The 20,919-nt window shown below is 38.3% G+C and overlaps 1 protein-coding gene across 4 annotated transcripts in view; it reads left to right on the forward strand.

Annotated features, from left to right (window-relative positions):
* DSC2 (desmocollin 2) overlaps positions 1-20,919 on the forward strand; it is a 30,957-nt gene that overhangs the window by 5,318 nt on the left and 4,720 nt on the right. For all 4 annotated transcript variants that reach the window (XM_036885903.2, XM_036885888.2, XM_036885895.2 and 1 more), the window contains exons 2-13: positions 2,236-2,320; positions 3,203-3,402; positions 4,283-4,402; positions 4,900-5,055; positions 6,313-6,457; positions 7,352-7,518; positions 10,566-10,700; positions 10,950-11,135; positions 12,475-12,731; positions 12,859-13,001; positions 17,849-18,076; positions 20,652-20,888. In XM_036885903.2, the coding sequence (XP_036741798.2) occupies positions 2,236-2,320; positions 3,203-3,402; positions 4,283-4,402; positions 4,900-5,055; positions 6,313-6,457; positions 7,352-7,518; positions 10,566-10,700; positions 10,950-11,135; positions 12,475-12,731; positions 12,859-13,001; positions 17,849-18,076; positions 20,652-20,888 (2,059 nt within the window). The remainder of the gene's footprint in view (positions 1-2,235; positions 2,321-3,202; positions 3,403-4,282; positions 4,403-4,899; positions 5,056-6,312; positions 6,458-7,351; positions 7,519-10,565; positions 10,701-10,949; positions 11,136-12,474; positions 12,732-12,858; positions 13,002-17,848; positions 18,077-20,651; positions 20,889-20,919) is intronic.

Consider the following 20,919-nt stretch of genomic DNA (forward strand, 5'->3'; position numbering starts at 1 on the left):
AGAGAGTGATGCGAAGCTGGATCACAAACCCATCCAGCTAGGTCGCTCTGCAATGGGGCCCCGGGCTACCCTGGGCGACCCTTCCCTTAGATTTAGGGCATGTGCTTTGATTCACTCTCTTCTGTGAAGGCCACAAAGCTAGAATCCCATCTTTTCAGATCAGAAGTCATTTCTGGTTACCACTCTGCTCTAGTTTTAGCTTCTGTTTTTTCTAGATGTTTTAGGATATTTAAAAAATATATATCCATCTCATAGCATTTATCCTAGTTTATTCAAATTACATACATCTATGTCTTACCGTTGAAGTGTATGTTTTGTAAGTGTTTACTGCTCCTTGTCTGGTACCTAGTAGACATTCAATAAATACTTGTCGAAGGCGTGAATGGATGGATGTCCAGGATACTGTTATATTATTTGTCTCAAGTGGCCATTTGTCACCTCCTCCATTGTTTCTTTAGTCTCAGGGCCTGTTCTCCCGCTCTTGGATTTCTGCTGCAGCCTCTCCATTGGTCGGCTTGCTTCCACCCTTGCTCCTTTATGGTCTCTGCTCACAGTCACCAGAATGATTTTACGTAAACGCTCTCCGCATTATGCCACCACACGCTTCTAAACCTACTGGTAATTCTCTTTGCTCCCAGAATAAAATCTGCACTCCTTACCGTGGCCTCTTAGACCTTATGTGGTATGCCCCTGATCATCCCCTTAGTATCATCTCACATCCCTCTCCCCTCACTGTGCGTTATTACTGTGATCTCCTTTTTTGTTCCTCCAACGTGCCAGGTGGAGTCGCCTTCCAGGGCCTTTGTTCTGACTTTTGTTACCCACGCGGAAGACGCTTCCCTAGTTAGGGAGCTGGCTCGTTCCCTCATTTCTTTCAGGCTTCTGGTCTTGCCTTTGTCGCCCTCTCTCCCTACTTTATTTTTCTTATAACATTTATCTCTTGGCCTTAGGTGACCTTTATGCGTGATGTACTTTGCCATTATGTAACTCTCGAGTGTTTATATTTTTATCTCACTATAACCCACTCTCCATGACGTCAAGGATTTTACTTTGTTTCCTGTAGCCTTTGAACACTGCCTGGCACCTCATAAGCAACAAATAAATGTGGGTTGAATGAATAATTAGGTAATATGCTTTCAGTCACCCCAAGCTGGATGCCTTAGCCATCTTATTCTACTCCTAGTCTCTCTAGACTATGTAGTCAGTGAAAATTCTCCTCAACTTTTAATTTCTGATTCAGATATAGTCTCTTCATTATGTCCATCCTAATTCCCAAGTGAAATGTAATCTCTGCTTTGCCTAACTCTCCATATATAATTTAAATTGGATAATTAAATGTGTATTGGAAATACAAATTTTCATCCAAATTTTGATTATTTTATGCTTATAGACATTGTACATAGCTGTAAATGCTTGTTAGCTATCCTGCTTTTGGTCAAAGGCCTTTGCAAAACTATAGGAAAAATCTGTGGGTCTTTCAGAAGTATCCATTGTAAAGTTGCAGAGAGAACAGAAATAAAATTTTCAGGGTATTCAAATATGTGTTGTATTGAAATTGCTTCACCATCCATCAGTTGCTCAATTAAAAATTTTTAAGTGAAATGTTTTCTGAAATGACCTTAACCCTCATTTATAAGAAGATGCACCTTCAAAATAAATGCATGTTTCAAAGTTATATGCTTGCTTGTGTGAGTCATACATAAAAATTCTCTGTCACTCCATGGCAAGGAGTTAATGCTTCTCTTTAAAAGCCTTGGGTTTTTGTTTAGATTATTATTGATTTAGTGCCATAGCGCATAAGTAACTGACAAATAATTGAACCATTTTGCTGTCTCCCTAATTTGTTTTTGTTTCTCTTTCCTGTTTACACATCTGTGTTGCCTTCCTGATAGTTTGTAGCATCTGTCACATAGCTTGTCATTAATTCCTCAGTATACCCACTGAGTTAGTTAATGAAATTACCTCTAACTCCATTTTACAGAATAGGAAACAAAGCCCAAGAGGGCTAAGAATTCTCAGAGTTTACATGTTTTTTTGAACCAGGGAGCCGTGACTCAGCATGCTGTTGTATTCTATACCTCTTTACAATGTTTTTTCTGATTTCTTACTCCAATGTATGTTTTTAATTTTATTTTGCTAATTATAAAACTAATTTGTAATTATACAAATTTATAATTAAAACTACATATATATTAAAAGGATCTTTTTATGCATAATATTGATTTGGTTTTTTAGATCTTAACATTCACCTGCGATGCCTGCAAAAGAGTGACTCTCCATGTTCCCTCCCAACTAGACGCCAAGAAATTTGTCGGTAGAGGTAAGGAACTGCCGAAATATGTAGTACATCCTAATTTGGTATGATCTTATAAAATGATTGTAACTTCTAGAAGGATGACTGTACTGGAACTAATAGTTAAAACTAAAGGCCCATTGTCATTTGTAATACATGGGTGTCATTGCAGTGAAAGGAATATTGTTCCTTACAGAAAAAACATTATATGAAGTAGATAAAAAGGTTTCATTTGAGTAATAAAATGATTATTAAGATTTACATTCAATGAAGGATATGCTATATATAACATCCTTCTGTCAAACTGAGAAATAGATTTAAAACTATTTCTTGAGTTTAAAGGTTTTGGATTTTCATCCTAAAACAGCATGGCCTCTTACTGATATTTATTTTCATATATTGCCGTTTATCAGTTAATTTTTTTCCCATAACTCAAATGCATAAGTAAAGATCAGACCAAGGAGAATCAGAACATTATGCCTATTTAACAATAGATCTAATGAGTTCAGTAATACTTTAGTAACTGCTAATTTTAATCCTCTCGATTCAGTTTAACTTGCATTAGGTGTTCTCATGTGTTCCTCTATAGCATAGCTGATTTCAGTTAATAAAGGAAAATTTTTTTGGCGTCTATTTACATATTCAGGCACTGAAATTCACATGCATTTATTTCAGGACAAACATCTCTTATTTACAAGGATGTAAAGGAGATATTAGAAGTGATGTATATATTTAAACAAAACAAAGACCGTATAGTATTGCATATCCTTTTAAAAACTGCAAAATTTGCAAATGGCAGTGTAATTTATTTTAAGGTTTTTGTCTCCTCCCAAAATGCATAGATTACTGTCAAAATGATATATTATTTTGTTTTACTTTACAAATGATCACTATGTATATTTTCTACAGTTAACCTGAAGCAGTGTTTTACATCTGCAAATCTAATTCATTCAAGTGATCGTGATTTCCAAATTTTAGAAGATGGTTCCGTCTATACAACAAATGCAATTCTTTTGTCATCAGAGAAGAGAAATTTTACCATATTACTTTCCAACACTGAGAACCAAGAAGAGAAGAAAATGCTTGTCCTTTTAGAGCAGCAAACAGAGGTATATACTAAACTGTAAAAATGGTGTGACTGAGATAACCAGGGAAGATGCGGAATCAGAGAGGAAATGGGATAGTTCAGCTTGGGAAAGAACCGCCACTGTGATGCAACTTAGTGTTTAAACAGGAAAGGGCTGTGCCAGGCAGGAGCTACAGGTTGTAAGTCCTTTGCATTTGGGACGTAAAAGGAGAAATTGGGATATGCTGCAGTGTAAGAATCTGCGATCAGGTACAAATAAGCATTTCTTGTTCTTTATTGTAGAACAGATTTCCCAAAACAAATTTGAAACTCTGTCCCAGCAGGTCTCATGTATCTTAGCTTAACTGATAGTCTTAGAGAGTAGATGACTGTTTCAGCCTGAGCTTTGGACCTCAAGCATGCTTATTATTTTGTGCCACCCAAGATCACACTGACCCTTGCTGTGACTCACTGCCTCAGTCCGAGAGCTGTCACCATGTTTCCCTCCTCATTCTGACACAGATCTCTCTGTTGGTCCCCTGGCTCTACCTAGCTGCTGGTGAGTGGAAGACGCTTATGTTCAATGTAGAAAGGCACACTCTCTTTATTTTCTCAGCATATCTGCCCTCCCATGTGTTTGCATGGCAATATGACAACAGTACTTTTTTTTTTCAGTTTTGCTTGTAGGCTTCCGATTCATTCCTCTTTCTTCCATACTTCCACCAAGTTATTTTCTCCAGAGGAACGCTGTGGTGACAGGGCAGTCACCTCTTCATTATCTTTCCGTAGTGTTGACATTTCATTTGGTTTTCAAGCACTACCATTACCAGCTCATCCTCATGACAGGAAATGTATGCACGTTCTAGTTTTGAGAATAAAGTAGTCATTGACTTTAATATTTTTTCCCTGTGTTCTAAATTGAGATACCAAAGAAAAGACATTCTAAAGAAAAAATTCTAAGACGTGCCAAGAGGAGATGGGCTCCGATTCCTTGTTCAATGCAAGAGAATTCCTTGGGCCCCTTCCCACTTTTTCTCCAACAGGTAGGATTCACTTTCCTTCCACTGTGAAAGCCCATGGTTTACATTTTTATTTTGGGCAATGTATATGGAGTTATTTAAAAAATAGTGGTTTATGAATATATGAGTGAATGAGTATGTGTGTCATGTTTCAATGTAGCGGTATGAATATATAAACTTGAGAAAAGAATAATTGGTCATGCTCAAAATACTTTGTTTTCTAAGACAGGAAAAGTCTTAAATGTTTGGTCCCTGTAGGTTCCATGCCACCTTTAAGGTATTCCTTAGTTATTCTGGTAAAGTAAGATGCTACCACACTATTTTCCTCATGCCTTTGCTCATGAAATTTCTCAATTCTTAGACTTTCTTATTCTATCGCTGCTTTTTATTCATACATAATAATAAATAAGAGGGAGTGATGACTTACTGCAATAAAAATGGCAATGTGATTGCATAAGTACATAGGTGAAAGTTTTGCTGAAAGAAAAACTTGTCTTATGTATATAATATTCACTTTCTAGATTCAGTCTGACACTGCGCAGAACTACACTATATACTATTCCATAAGAGGGCCTGGAGTTGATCGAGAGCCTAAGAATTTATTTTATGTAGAAAGAGATACTGGAAACTTGTACTGTACGCGTCCTGTGGATCGTGAGGAGTATGAATCTTTTGAGGTAAAGTTTAAAGTTTACATATCATGTTAATAATTGTTAGGCTTTTATCTTGTTCTCAAGTCATTTACGCTTTTCTGCTTTTAGGGTTTGTCATCTATGCTTTAGCTGTATCTGATAATACAGATTTGACTTGAAGCAAAAATAACTTTACAGAATAAATAGCTTTAGAGTCTGTCCTTGGTGTTATAGTTTTACTATTTTTTTTTTCTAAAGAAAAAGAGAGTAGCCCTTTGAGGAACAGTTATTTAGTTGGCAGAAAAGGTCTGTGAACCTCTTCATGCTCCAGAGAGAGATACCATGGGAGGTAAATGAGGTGCAGAAGTCTCGAACCTCAGTATGTCTGCAGTGGGAGAAAGTTAACTTGCGGTGAGCAAGTGAGGAGTGTAGACGGTGCTTAGCTAAGGTTATTCAATATTTTCATTATTTCGTTAACTTCCCATGGTAACATGAGAGTTAATATGTAAGAATTTAGCCTAATGTCATATCAGTTTCCCAAGAGGACACTGTCATTTTCATTAACTCAATTATAATTATTTTATATCTATTTTGGATGAATTAATTATTCATCAGTAGACTAAATGAACTGAAGAGACATGCAAACTTTGAATTAAATATTTAAATTGGGAATTGTTATCATGGTCTGTGCTGTTCTCTATGGTAGCTGTTGTGAGAAAAATTGAAATTGAAATTCATATTATAAAATCAAAAGAAATTAATTGCATTCACACACAATTTACAGCCATTCATTTGTTCTGTTTCTTACTCCCCCTTTTTAAATTAAATTTCTTAGTAAGAGAATTATCTAAATAGAACTATAAATATGCCTAACATCCTATTTAGTATGAAGTAAGATGATACCCCAGCTAACGTGTCTGGGGAATTGGGAATCCTGAGAATTGTAAGTTTAAAAAGATCCAGAAAGTTGTATTTAAAATCCATGCACCTGAAACTGTCAAACAAAACAAACACAATAATCTTCAAGAATGTTTTGGGAAAATAATAATAAAGACTGTTAGGCTCAAGAACAACAGCACAGCAGTTAGGGGACAAGAGACTTACCTATGTTATCAGATAAACGTAACATATGGTGCTGTACTACATCAGGAAATTATCCACTTCTCATGGTGTTAAGGGTATGTCCACATGTGGGGACCTCAACCCTAACTCACCGCATGCTGAACAGTCTCTGAATTGAAGTCTAGGAAGTTGAAACCGCATTGTGGTTTTGCTTTTTTCCCGATTTTACTCTCTTCACAGCTAATTGCCTTTGCTGTGACTCCGGATGGGTATACTCCAGAACTCCCACTGCCCCTAGTGATCAGAATTGAGGATGAAAATGATAACTACCCAATTTTTACAGAAAAAATTTATACTTTCACCGTTCTTGAAAATTGCAGAATTGGTGAGTACCTACATCCGCAATCATGGTGACTTAGGTTTAAGAGCAGCTGAGGGTCCAAAACAGGGGAGGCGGCTGTGGGTGGCATTTTCCTCTGCCTCCCACTAGCTCTGCACTCTGACCCTGGGCATGTTTCCTCATCTTGAGAGGCTTTAGTTTTCTCATCTATAAAACAGGAAATCAATATGCAAGATTCTTACCAAGATTCCATGATCCACCTGGAATGCCGAACACAGTGCCTGAGAACTTGGAGCTACTTATATGTTACTTTGCTTTCCTGTGTGAGATAAAATACATACTCTCAAGAGAACATACTCTAAAAAGAATAAGTCTTTGAGCCACCAAAGTCTTAACCTTGAAGTGATCTGTTTGTGTTCTATAGTGAATTAATGATGGACAATATTCTGGGCATCATCATAAAGATTCTTGAGAATAATATAAACATTTTTCTCAATCCCGTGAAAATCGGCCATTTCACCTGGAAGTCAGAAGGCAAATTCTTGAATCTTCCTCTAGAAAGTTCTAACTAAGCCAAGAATTTTCAGGGAAAACTGATCTGTGTGATCAATTTAATGCAGGCTTACAAATAGAAGAAGGTTAAAGAATAATTAGAATTCTTTAGTCCACAAATACAAAGGGCATGGAGGGATATTATCAACATTTATAAAATTATACATTAAATACAGATGTAGTCACCAAATTCCAAAATGTTAGAACATAGGATATTTAAAAGGAAGTGATACTTAATATGGAAATCTTCAAATTTATAAAAGCTCTCAATCTGATATATAATTAAATGGTCAAAAACTTTTTTGAAATAGATGGAGAGGAGTGAAATGAAAGGGAGGTTGAAAGTGTGCAAGTTTTCTAAACTGACGAGGATGCTTCAATATGTAGGTTCTACTGTGGGACAGGTTTGTGCAACCGACAGAGATGAGCCCGACACAATGCACACACGCCTGAGGTACTCCATCATGGAGCAGCTCCCAGCGTCCCCCACGCTGTTCTCTATGCACCCAGCGACAGGCGTGATCACCACCTCCTCATCTCAGCTCGACAGAGAGGTAACACAAATGCTAACAAAGCCTGGTTACCACGTACTTCTGTCTGTCTCTGTGTCACCTAGGTTGTGTTTTTGCAAAGCATGTTGTGAATCTAATTTTAGAAAATTATTTTAAGTCTGTTGGTGAAGGTCATATGCCTTGCAGTGCACTAATTTGGAACTGTTAATTTGTTTGCTTCTGACTGGTATGTTTTATAAAATGACATTTCCTAATATAAACATCTTTACAGTAATAAAAACAAGCAATGTCAAATATGGAAGTGAAACTGTGCACAACTTTGTCACCAACAGGTATGCACACTGCCCTTGGGTTTCTCCCCACGCCATCTCACCTGCATTCTCTCCATTCCATAGGTTAAAAGAAAGTTCGTATCTCTCTGAGGCTTGTGTAGCATTCTCAGTTGACTGCTGGAAATCCGTTTTCAGGTATCTCACAGGTGCCTGAGATGCAGAACATCTAAAATTCCTCAGAGACATGCTCTCCTGGCCATGATTGCTAGTTGAAATGGCATTGATATATTCTTTCCCTAGTTATAATTTTATGTTGTTATCTTGGGTTTATGTTCTCAGAATTGTTTTTGATGCCTCCTCTGGCCCCTTAGATCAAATCTTTTCAAGCATGCTGTTATTACCTCTAGTCATCTTATGTTTACATTCTGCCTGTTTCTACCACAACCATCCTAATTTAGTAATTCATTCACTTGGTTAGTCAGCTATTAGATCCTTCACCAAAGAGTTGTTCATCTGAATTCTGATAACAGTTTATCTGGCCTAGTTACTATGTTTATAATCCTTAATCCTAAAATATGCTAAAACATATTGGGCAGGTTTGCATCTATTCCTGAAATGTCCAAGCAGAAGTTCATATTCTTTCCCTCTCCCTAGTCCTTGTGGACTAGAGCAGTGGCCCTCAAATTTTTCTGGGCTCAGGACCCCTTTACACTCTTAAATATTATTGAGAATTCCAAAGACCTTTTGCCTATGTGGGTTATATTTATCAACATTTACTCCATTCATTTTTAAAACTGATAAAAAAAAAAGTTTAAGATATTCATTTACTTGCCCATTTAAAATAATGATAAATGTATTACATGTTAACATAAATGACATTTTAATAAAAATAATTACCGTTTCCCAACAATAAATAATTTAATTAAAAGAATGACATTTTATCACTTTTTCCAAGTCTTTTTACTCCCTGGCTTGATATGAGACTGGTGGATGCTCATATCTTCTGCTTACAGTCTGTTAAAATATGTAGTTTTTGCTGAAATATAAAAAGACAATCCAACTTCAAGTGAGAGAAAAGAGTATTTTAATAGTAATTTCAGATCGTTTATGGATATTCTTTTTTGATACTACACCAAACCTGACAAGAGGTATTTTAATAAATGCTTTGCAATATGCACTAGGAAACCTTATCAGTGATCTTGTGTACTTTGTTACATTAATATCTATTGGTTTATTTTTTACTGTGAATGGATAGATTTGCCTGTGTATGATTTCCTAACATCATGCTCTGCTCATTTGGAAGATACTGGTTCACTTGAGTTATGAAGACCTTCCAAATACTGACACATTTCATTGAACATTATTGGAAAATTCTTCCTCACTTCCATTAATAGCACAATGGTTGATAAGAGTTTTCTGGAATTTTTATTTTTGCTTGAAACTCAGTGATCATTGGCAACAAATAGTTGTTTTCCTTGAAGTGACAGATTCACTTCATGTATGACAAAATATCTTCCAAATATAGTAGCCTGAATAACTACAGATGTCATTCATATAAAAATGATACTCTCTGAAAAACACCCAGCTAGTTCTGCTCTAAAATCAACCTATCACACAAGTGTGTTTCCTGAAGAGCATCATACCGTGCGATGCAGCAATCGTGCTTCAGCATACAGCTTGCAGTTCTTCACATAGGGCTGAAATTTAATAAAATTCAGTGAAACTAAGCGTTTTTCTGCATCTGCAAGGACACTGCTAAGTAGAATTTTATTTTATTACATATAATTCATTTACTTTTTACTGCGAGTATGTGCCAATGAAGAATATAATACCATTTGCTGAATAAGTGAATGAGTGAGTCACAGCCCTACTAATCACACAGGTTCTTCATGGGGTTTTATGTGCTCAGGAAAACAGATTATAAACCAAATCCTCTTTTAGCATCAAGTCTTGAATAAGCCCTTCTGATAAATCAGCTGGAAGCCCTTGACTAAAGGCAGTGGCTCGGGCTGCTTTCTCCTGAGGACCTGGGAGCTGCCTGAGTACCCCAGGACGCCAGTGTTCATCTGCTGCCTTGGACCCTTTAAACTCTAGAAACATCAGAGTTTGTCTTCCATCTAAAGATATCACAAGTTAATATTTAGGTCCAAAACCTCATTTCTTTTTTTGTTTGTTTTATCAGTTGATTATTCCCAGTAAATCTTAGTTCACTAAAAAAAAGACATGTATTCCCTCCAAAAAGTATACTAGCATGAGGATTATACATTTTTAATGAAAAAAGTTCATTATTTTTCATCTCTAAGAGTTCATTTATTTTCCACGTAGAGAAAAATACTACATTGTTCCTGATCTTTGTTTCCATGCTAAATTGAGGATCTTTTTATACATGTAAATATTTGGAATCTACCATTTTCACAGGAGGATATTTCACTTCATCATTTTATTAGGAGGCTGCAATAAGAGTCATTGCTATGTATTTTTGAACATAGAATGCACTTTGGATAGGAGATGATGATTTTGATTAATTACTGGGCAATTTAAAATGTTCTCTGGCTACATCTTCTCTGTTGAGTAAAGCTAAAACCAAATGATTCTGTATTCTATGAGTAGCACTTTAAATTTGAGAAACTATTTTGTTTTCCTAAATTAATTGAAACTTACTAGTGTGAGGAAATTATTCTTTTGCTGGTATATAAAAATTATGAAATTTTATAGTGTGCCTCTTGAATTTTTAATACCAGGGAATTAGAGTGTAAACTAAGATTTTACTTATAATGCTACTTTTACTCAATAATTAATTTCTTACTTTCTTTTTAGCTAGTTGATAAATACCAGTTGAAAATAAAAGTACAAGACATGGATGGTCAATATTTTGGTTTGCAAACGACCTCAACTTGCGTTATTCATGTTGAAGATGTGAATGACAATTTGCCAACATTCACCCGAACTTCTGTAAGCACATGATACTCATAAGAGAAAAATGTATAACTCAGTGTTAATTGTTAAATATGCACATCTCCATCAGTGCCCCATGATTTCAAATGAAGTGCCCCCCCCATCAACATGACTGTGGTTTGGATGTAGAGTGTCAAATCACGTAAATGTGGTAACTGGAAATTAGAAGAATCAGACTTTCTTCACATATCTTTTTTTATCTTTGGAAGAGTTACTAATTAAGTTTTTATGTTCCTATTATTTTAGTATGTGACATCAGTGGAAGAAAATACAATTGACGTGGAAGTCTTGCGCGTTACTGTTGAGGATAAAGATTTAGTTAATACTGCTAATTGGAGAGCTAATTATACCATTTTAAAGGGCAATGAAAATGGAAATTTTAAAATTGTTACAGATCCCAAAACCAATGAGGGAATTCTGTGTGTGGTTAAGGTAAGAATAAGTTAGTAAATGGCTATTTGTATCTTACGATATCATAGATTAGCATACTATAGTTTAAAGATAGGAAAAGGAATTCTGGTAAATGTAGGGATAAAATTAGGTAAATGTTGTGTTCTTCATCTATGTAATGGGATGAATATATCAATTTCCTGGAATCTTCTGTAAAAGCATGATTTAAAAAATGTATGTATGTATATGTGTGTGTGTGTGTGTGTGTGTATACACACACACACACACACACACACATCTGGTTATATCCAGTGCATATAACATCCTTAGCTCCCTGGTTCAGAAGGGAATCCTCAACCCTTCAGAGATGTAAATACTTCTACCACATTTGAGAAGACCTCCCTGCTGCTTCAGGAACCCGTTAGCCCGTAATGTGAGCTGAGCCCTTTTGGCTTTGGACGAAGGCAGAGGCTTGTTTCTGATGCAGCTTTAACTAGAACGTGATTCCATCTTGGGACTAAGTAGTTTCCATTTTTGTACATATTCGCAGGGAGTGTGGATCAAAAATGATAAATCTTTTTTTCTTATAATGATGAAATTTAGCTGCAGCCTGTGGCAGAATTTCTCTGTTTCAAAACAGCAAAGAAATGTCCTTTAATCTTGTTTCTTTTTCCTCCCACCCCTTGCCCTAATCCTTGGTATTCTAAGATGGAAGTTTATCTCCATGCAGTGCAAGACCTGACAGAATTCCTGTCTTCTAGGAAACAGCTTCATCCATTCTCATTATAACTGCATATCAAGCAAAATAAAAACCTTCCATTAAACTTGGTACTGCTTCTTAGAAAGTAATTGGGGTGGAAGAGATAAAAAAGGAAAGTGTAATGTCCATAAGCTTTCTTGTCTCTCCTTTCTTAAAAACATTTTATAAAATTTGACCCACATTTTCTGCCCCAAACTAGGTGCTAAAAATTTTATTCACTTCAGGAGAGTAGGACAAGCTGTCTCAGAGTTAATGGAATAGTAAATAACTGTTGGTTAAGGTATGGAGTTCCTCAGTAGTATCTCATGTACTGGCCTTAAAGTACCTACGCTGAATCCTTTCTGACATCATCATCTGGGGCTGGAATCCTTGGGTTAAATTTGCAGTTGATGAACAATGTTGTTTTCCTGTTTTTTGCTGTCCCCACAAAAATACTGAATAGCTGAAGGATTCCTCTCCTCCCACCACCACTAGGTTTCTGGGTATATGTTTGACATTCTCACGCCTGTTCCCAACACAGTGCTTACATCTTATCAAACCCACCTAAGTTACGTACACTAGTTAGCTTTGCAAAAAACATTACATGCCTTGTTCTGATTTGCAACACGATTGCTTCTGTAGCCACTGAATTACGAAGAAAAACAACAGGTGGACCTGCAAATTGGTGTCGTCAATGAAGCTCCATATTCTAAAGAGGCGACCTCAAGGTCAGCCATGAGCACAGTGACAGTTACTGTGAATGTGAAAAATCAGGATGAGGGTCCTGAGTGTAGCCCTGCAGTGCAAACTGTTCGAATTAAGGAAAACGCACCAGTGAAGACAAGGAGCAGTGGCTATAAAGCCTTTGACCCAGAAACACGGAGTAGCAGTGGCATAAGGTATTTATAATTCTATTTTAGTTAGCTCAAAATGTACCACATTAAAAAAATTCATAGCTTGTTTTGATACCAGTATTGTAATTTGCCTGATAATACATTTTGTTATTTAATTAATCATTATTAACAGGTATAAGAAATTAAGTGATCCGAAAGGGTGGGTGAGTGTTGATGAAAACTCAGGATCCATCATGATTTTCAGAAGCCTAGACAGAGAGGCAGAGGCCGTCAGCAATGCCTTATATAATGTTACAATCCTTGCATCAGACAAAGGTAAGAACTTTATTTTCAAGCTAGCTGAATACATCCTCAACTACATACATCCTCAGTTTTTAAGCCAACAACATACATTTTTAAGTCAGCTGCATATATTCTTAAAATTTATTTCCTCCTAGATGACATACAGAGTAATTGAGAGGTTTACTGTAATAGTAACTCATGTCTGCTTTCTAATAGAACCCTTCATTTTAGATGTAATTATAAAATAATTTAGTCTTAGAAATACTTGAGCCCATAATTTATTAAAGGTCAATAATCATTAAAAATTGAGAAAATTGCTTTTGTAAAATTAGCTTCAATTTCTCCAGTCATATCTCTTAAAATATTCATGTTGGCAGACAATTCGTTACAGAGAACGTTCTTACTGCTCCATAGTGAACTCCTAGAAAACAGTTCTAGCTCCATACAGAAAACTAATAGACTTGGGGGTTAGAATTCTGATTTAAGGACATTATCTGAAAATAAATCATTGTCATGATTAATAATATATTTAAAATTAGAGAGGCAAACACTAGCAGTCATATAATCACTAAAATGTAAAATCATGTTCTGTGAGTCCTACAAAACTGAGTGAAATATGAGTGCTCTGATTCTGTCTGAGACCCAAGTAGTGCATGAAAAATAATTTTACCATAATATGCATTTGAACGTTCTGTCTTCATAAAATAAATATTCAATGTAACCAACATAAATTATTATACTACAGCTTGCACAATTAGAATTTAGAAGTGGTTTGGAAGATGTTTTAAGCATTCCAAATCTCTCTTAATTAGTGAGAATTAATTCATATCTATTGATTCATATCTATAGATTGAACTGGTAAAGTTGTGATTGTTTTGGTCAAAGGCAAGTGAAAAAAAGAAAAATAATATGAAAATCAAATCCTTATTTTACATTTTTAATAGCGCTTGGCAAATGGCTTATTGGTCGATAAGAGAAAAGTTACTGAAATTTGTGATTTTGGTTATACCTTTATTCTATATTATCTGTTGCAGAGGAGATAAAATCATTGCTAGGTTAAATATTTTTATGGATTCCAGATGAGGGACTTTGTTAATCATGTTTGAGGTATAGAATAAATGTGTAATGGGGTCTTTTTCATTCATATCTTTTGAAAAGGGTAGGGGATAAATACTACCACACTGTAAAATTCTATGTGGTCATACAAAAGGATGTGTTTTTTGTTTATCTTTTTCTAAAAGCTATGCTGGCTCATTCCGTTTGGGCCCTGTCTGCTGCTTCCTAATGCAAAATGCTCCTCACCTCAGGAGCACTGACCTCTGACCCAACCATCACCTGCCTCTCACTTCCTGTCCTTCCTACATCTTTATAGCACTCAGTTTCCTCTTGTTAAAATTCCCTCCAAGACTGCTGTGTCTAAGTTTTTGTATACATTCCCCTCTAATCTGTATGCTTTCTGGTTTTACCCCTTTCCCCTTCCTAAATGGCCATTTCTTAAGCTTTGGGTTCAATTCTCTTTTCTTCTCAGCTCTTCTCAATCGAAACTCTGTTGGCACTTTCACTCAAGTATCTGCTTTATACAGCTGAGTTTTGGGTTTCTATTTTTATTATATTATTCCAGCTTCTGGGGTGGAATATGCTTTCAAAATTTTAAAATGTTTAACAGGAGGGTGACGTGTCCATAAATCCTGGAAACACGGGGAGTCTGCCTGCCACGATGTTGTATTTGGATTGCCACTCACCCACACAGAATTATATTAATGTTAGAAGCTGTACATTGCATGTGTACACCCACTGCAGACAAGGGTACTATTATTTATTTAGTCAACAGATGAAAAACAGAGCTGTGAAACACTGTGAATTAGATGCCTGAAATCTGTGTTTTAATTATTCTATACCAACACTGATCACAATATGCATAATATGGAGTTTGCTGAGCAACTCTAAATGTTGGGTGGAAGGGGAATCCAAGTATTTAGCATAGTCGTAGCAGACACACTGTAGAGTCGGTTTTTCGAGTTAATATTACTAGCCAGATTCAGTTGGTGAGACATGCGCTTTCAACCCTGAGTGTGGACCCAAATGGAAAGAAATGCTCAAGACATCAGCCGCCCCAGTTTTTCAGAGCCAGGGAGAAAACACCACATAGTATGAGAATAAGAGTTTGAGAGGTGAGATAATTCTGCCCTGATAGAAAAGCATGACAGGTAGAGAAAATAAAAATATCCTTGCTTCCTTTGTCTCTATCGTTTTTTAAAGTTGTCCAAAATGAGATATAGTTCCATTGTTTCTTGCATTTCATTTCTTCTCTCCTGTTTTCATTTTCTTCCTGTTGAAGTACATCCTTTACTAGTTCTTCCAATGGGGTTGTGTGGGTGATAAACCCAGTCAGTTTATTGTTCTGAGAAATATTTTAATAGTGTTTCCATGCTTGATATGTAACCCGATTTGGTCTAAACCTTTGCATTAACCCCTCCCTTCCCTCAGCACTGCACTGAGGGTATAATCCATTAACTTCTGACATCTCTTCCTGCTGCTTTATTCTCCTGTCAATCTAGCTAATGTCCCTTTGTAGGTAATACATCCACGTGACTTTTATAGTTCCTAGGGTGCAGTCTGTAGTTTCAGTATAATGTTTATGCTGTGCATTTATTTTTACTTAACCTAACACTGTGGTTAGAATATATTTTAAAATAGAAGATCCCTGTTTTTCTTTATTTCAATGCTGTCAGCAATGATCTCTTGAATGCTGCTTCTGGGCCATTCTGTTCAGTCTCTTCTTCCAGAGTTCTTAATTAGATAAATGTTGCTGTTTTATTTCTGTTGCAATTTAAGTTATAATTTCATTCTTGTTTAAACAGCTGCTCTTCTGCCTTTGAGGATACTAAATACGCATGTTTCAGAGATGACTTGCATGGAGTGAATTAATTTTCTAATTGGTGATTTTGTTGGTTTTCCTTTTAACATGAATCTTGCTCACTCGGGTATTTTCATTTACAAGCTCATGTTAAGTGGGAGGTGTTTGGTGTCGCGTATTCTGGGTTTTTTCTGGCTGACAGTTCACCCGATAGCAATCCTGTAGCTGCTTCCCCCTCGTCCTTTCCTGAGGCCCACCTTTCAGAACCAGTTCAGAACCAGTTCTCACCTGGGTGGGCGGTGGCTCATGACTCATAACGACTCTGGAAGCACTATGGGTCCTGTTGCCCGGGTTGAGGTCCTGCAGGGCTGTGCCAGGTCTCCCAGCCTTCTTAGTTGGCAGCTTCATGTGTGGGCAGAGGGTGGTTTGGGGTTTTCATCCTCTTCCTCACCCCTGATGTCCAAGACCTTCTTATTAAGGAGAAAGAATAAATGATTTAGAGACAGAAGTCCTGGGCTTGTGTTCAGACTTCACAACCATATGACTGATTTGTAGTCTGGACCCATGACTGCTTCATCTTGGATCTCAGATTTCCCAGGATAGTACCCTATATAAAGTAGTAAGTTTTTATTGACTCTACAGATTGGTATATTCCTTAGGTTCCACCCAGAGTGATTATATTGGCTTGCAACTGATTTGACCCTTCTGGCATCTTTCATATTTTGAACATTTTCGTGTGCTGTTTCTGTTCTGATCTCCCAAATCCGTGTCACCCACATCTCAGTCACTGCAGGTGCTCTCTGTCCGTGTAGTAGGTTCCAGGCTCCTCAGGTCCGCTTCCAAGGGCTGTTGGCTCTCCTCCCAGGGTCAGGTCCCACCAGGCTGCCTTCCCCGCACTGTGTCCACCTGCAGGAGTGCACATGGGGCCGCCCGCCCTCCTGAATCTTCCTATGGTCTTAAATATGCCAAAAGTGCCCTTGTTCATGCTCTCTTCCTTTCTTCTTTCAAAAATTAGTTGAAACTCACCCCAGAAAAGTTTCCATGTCTATTGCAACTATGTAATAAATGAATAACACATTAAATAGCAATTGTTGTCTGTATAACCCATTTAAAATTGTTTTATTGAAGTATAGTTGATATACAATATTATATTGGTTTCAAGTATACAATATAGAGATTCAACAGGTATCTATACTATTAAATCCTCACCACAACTAGTATGGTTACTATCTGTCAACATAGATAACTACAGAATCATTGACTATATTCTCCATGCTGTACTTTCATACCCATGACTAATTTATATCATGACAGATTTGGGGACTCTTTATCCCCCTCACTCTCCCCACCCACCTCAGCCCCTCATCCATGGTAACCATCAGTGCCTTCTCACTGTCTATGAGTCTACTGCTGTTTTGTTCATTTTGTTTAGTTTTGCTTTGCTTTTAGATTCCATATGTAAGTAAAATCATATGGTATTTGTCTTTCTCTGCCTGGCTTATTTCATTTAGGAGAATACCCTCTATGTCCATCCATGATTTCACAAATGGCAGGATTTCTTTCTTTTTTATGGATGAATAATATCCCATTGCATATATGTACCACATCTTCTTTACCTACTCATCTATTGATGGACACTTGGGTTGCCTCCATATCTTGGCTATTGTATATAATGTGACAATAAACATAGGGGTGCATAAATCATTTCGAGCAGAGATTTTGTTTTCTTAGGGTAAATTCCAAGAAGTGGAATTACTGGGTCATATGGTATTTCTAGTTTTAGCTTTTTGAGGAACCTCCATACTGCTTTCCACAGTGGCTGCACCACTTGACATTCCCACCAACAGTTGTACAACCTGTTTGAAAGTGATGGTTTTCTTTTAACATTCCCTTAGGACATAGCCTATGACTATGCTTATCACTGTCATTTATATGTTACAAGGGCCTTTTTTTCAATCAATGTATAATTTCCCAGCAAAAACTCAAAACATTAAAAAACTGTACTTGATATCCAAATTCTTAGATGGAAGATCATGTACTGGGACACTGGGAATTATACTGGAAGATGTTAACGATAACGGCCCATTCATACCTAGAACGACAGTGATAATCTGCAAAGCTGTCAGGTCATCTGCCGAGATAGTTGCGGTTGATCCCGATGAACCCACACACGGGCCACCTTTTGACTTCAGTTTGGAGACTGTCTCTGATTCAGACATGCAGAGAATGTGGAGATTGACAACAATTAATGGTATGTATTTCGAAACATTATTTTGTCCTCTTCAACATCAGGATGTCTAAAATATTTTTTTCCTTGGTGAAATAGAAGAATAATTCACTGTGTTTGAACCACCAATAAGAGGTTAGCTTCTCAGTTTTGGTGAAGTGGGAAGTGGGCCTCCCTAGCGCCTGTCTTCAGTCAGTCCTGTGCCGAGATTCCCCAGGTTTTGTGTGAATGCTCATTCCCACAGCACACACACCCACTGAGGCTGGGTCTACTAGAAGCCCTTCCTGAGTTGTGCACCTCCCACCTACATGGCTTCTTTGCACGTGAACGGTTCCTAGGTCATGAGGGAAGCCCCATGCATTGCGGGTCTGTTCCCTGGGAAGGAGACTCTAAGGCAGTTTCGCGGGCAGAATGTTTATTAAGGAGTTTGCTTGGCATTATTACGTAGGAAAGGAAGATCAGAATTGGGCAAAAAGAAGTCAACTCTGCAGTCAACTTGCAGAGGCCAAGGTCAGCCATAGCTAACCCAGTGGGGGTCTGAGCTCAGTGGCCCTTTGACGTGGCCCCACGTGGAGCCTTGCACTCTGTCGTTGCTCAGTCAGTGGGCTTGGCTGCCCCGGGGTGACCCTTCAGCAGGAAGGCCCCATCTCGGGAGGTGCGGGCAGCCCCCAAAGGTGTGATGGTGCACCACTGGTTGTAGAGCTCCGGGGTGTGCCCCACAGCGTCCGCCTCCTGCCACTTCTCTTCGGACTGCCCTGGTGTCTGGCCACTTCTTGCGTGTGCCTTCCACTTGGGGCTCTCCTGCCTGGCTCCTGGTCAGCACCCCTGACTTTCCCATGGCAGAATCTGGGGTGGCAGGAATAGCAAAGATGATAGGGACCTTGCTCCATACTACCACTGCTCACTCCCCCCATCAGCCCTTCACCCGCCAGCCCTTTCCTCATCTCCTTAGGGTCCCACCTGTGGGCCCCGATGCCCTGGTCTCCCTCACCACCTGACTTCCAGGACTCAGGACCCCGTGTGAACAGAACGGGGTTTGCCTTCAAATGCCCTTGGACGGTTTTCAACCCCGTGCTTCCAATGAACATTCCACAATTTCCCAACAACAAATTGGAAAGGAAAGGTCGGAAAGGGAGCAGGGCAGGCAAGGAAAACAGGGCACAGGGAAGTTTTAGTGGCAAGTTAAGGCTCTGCGCCCCAAATCCTGCCGGGAACTGATAGCGCTTTCAGATCTTTTAGCAGCAATATCTGGGGGAGGGGAGGCAGTGGGGGTGTCTGCGTGTAAGGTATCTTCTGTTCTTTCCTGGGAAGAACTAACCTTAACTTTAGATTTTGTCCTTCCTTCTTATTTTGTGTCACAGTATCATGTCTTTTAATACAGTGTTGAAGGAGGTAGTAGTTTTTAAAAATATTCCTACTTAGTACAATAAAACATTTGCAGCAGCATTATGTTGGTCAGAACATTGTCATTTTAAAAAGAAAAGAAAAGAAAAGAAAACAAACAAAAAAAAATTGTCATTTTAAAGTTTTACCACTCTGCTGAATAATTCAAAGGTCTGAGAAACACCAAGTTAAGAGTGTGCCCTGAAGAGGCTCTGAAATGATAGGCTCAGTGTCGGATGCCGGCTCCACCGCTCACTGGTTCTGTAAACTTGGCCATGTGGTTTGTTCCTCTGAGTATCAGTTTACTCGTGTAAAATGGGATTAGTTGGGATTATGAATGACAAATTTTCGTTTTGTTAGTCTTTTTATTTCTAACCCACAGACTTAACCAGGTTGATCATGCTTTCATTTAAAATTGAGTTAATCCAACAACTTCTTTACTTAGACATACACATTTGTGTTTAGAGCTTCAAATATCATAAAAATAAATGAGCACGTCACCCTGGGCCAGGTAAGTGGGAGGGATATTTCCGGCACAGGCATGTGGCATCTACATTCAGAGCAGTGTTATATCTTTGGCTCTGTACCAAAGACTGGATTGGGTTTTGGCCTAGATATATTCTACCCTGGACCTAAAAAAAAGTGCATCAAAACCCCAAATGCACCATTAGTGCCAGTGTCCCAGAGGACCTGGCGACGAGGCTGCCTCAGCAGGACTCTGGCCTGCTGGTCGGACTGGGGTCAGCGATGTCCCGGGGTGTCAGAATCGGTCTCTGACACCCAGTCACAGTTGTTTATGCCTTTGTGGCACGGTATATGAAGACAAAGTAAGGAGAAACACCCAGAATTTCAGATTATTACTCTCTGTTGAATCATGGATACAAGAAAATCTACACTGAATGGCTAGATTAAAAATTTTAAGGATGTGATAAAACCAGTTGCTTAACAAGTCTATTGCTTGTGACAGGAAGGCTTTGTGTATATAGAGACAAAATATATTATTAAAAAAGCCAAGAGACGATTGTACAGAAGGCCGCACACCCACTGCCCGAGGAGGCGCATCCGAGGGTGCCATGGTCAGGACGACGCAGTTGGCCGCAGGCCCCGCGGCATCAGGAGCACCCCTGCGCAGGGGAACCAGTGAATATCCTCTGGAGTTACTTACACTCTGGGGGAAATCAGGGGCATTCTGGAACATGGTTTTTTTCTCTTTCAGACACAGCAGCACGTCTGTTCTATGAGAACGACCTTTCGTTTGGGTCCTACAGGGTGCCTGTCAGGGTCACTGACCGACTGGGAGAGTCACTTGTCACTCCATTAAACGTTGTGCTGTGTGACTGTGTCACTGAGAATGGCTGTGTGCTTCCTGTCGCTCCAAGGATGGGCAGCGGAGGAGTAGCCCTCGGGAAGTGGGCCATCCTCGCAATACTGTTGGGCATAGCGTTGCTATTTTGTAAGTCCCCTTGTGACTGGAAATAATAGCC

The sequence above is a fragment of the Manis pentadactyla genome, chromosome 6 (assembly GCF_030020395.1).
Source record: "Manis pentadactyla isolate mManPen7 chromosome 6, mManPen7.hap1, whole genome shotgun sequence".
In the NCBI taxonomy this organism is placed as follows: Eukaryota; Metazoa; Chordata; class Mammalia; order Pholidota; family Manidae; genus Manis; species Manis pentadactyla.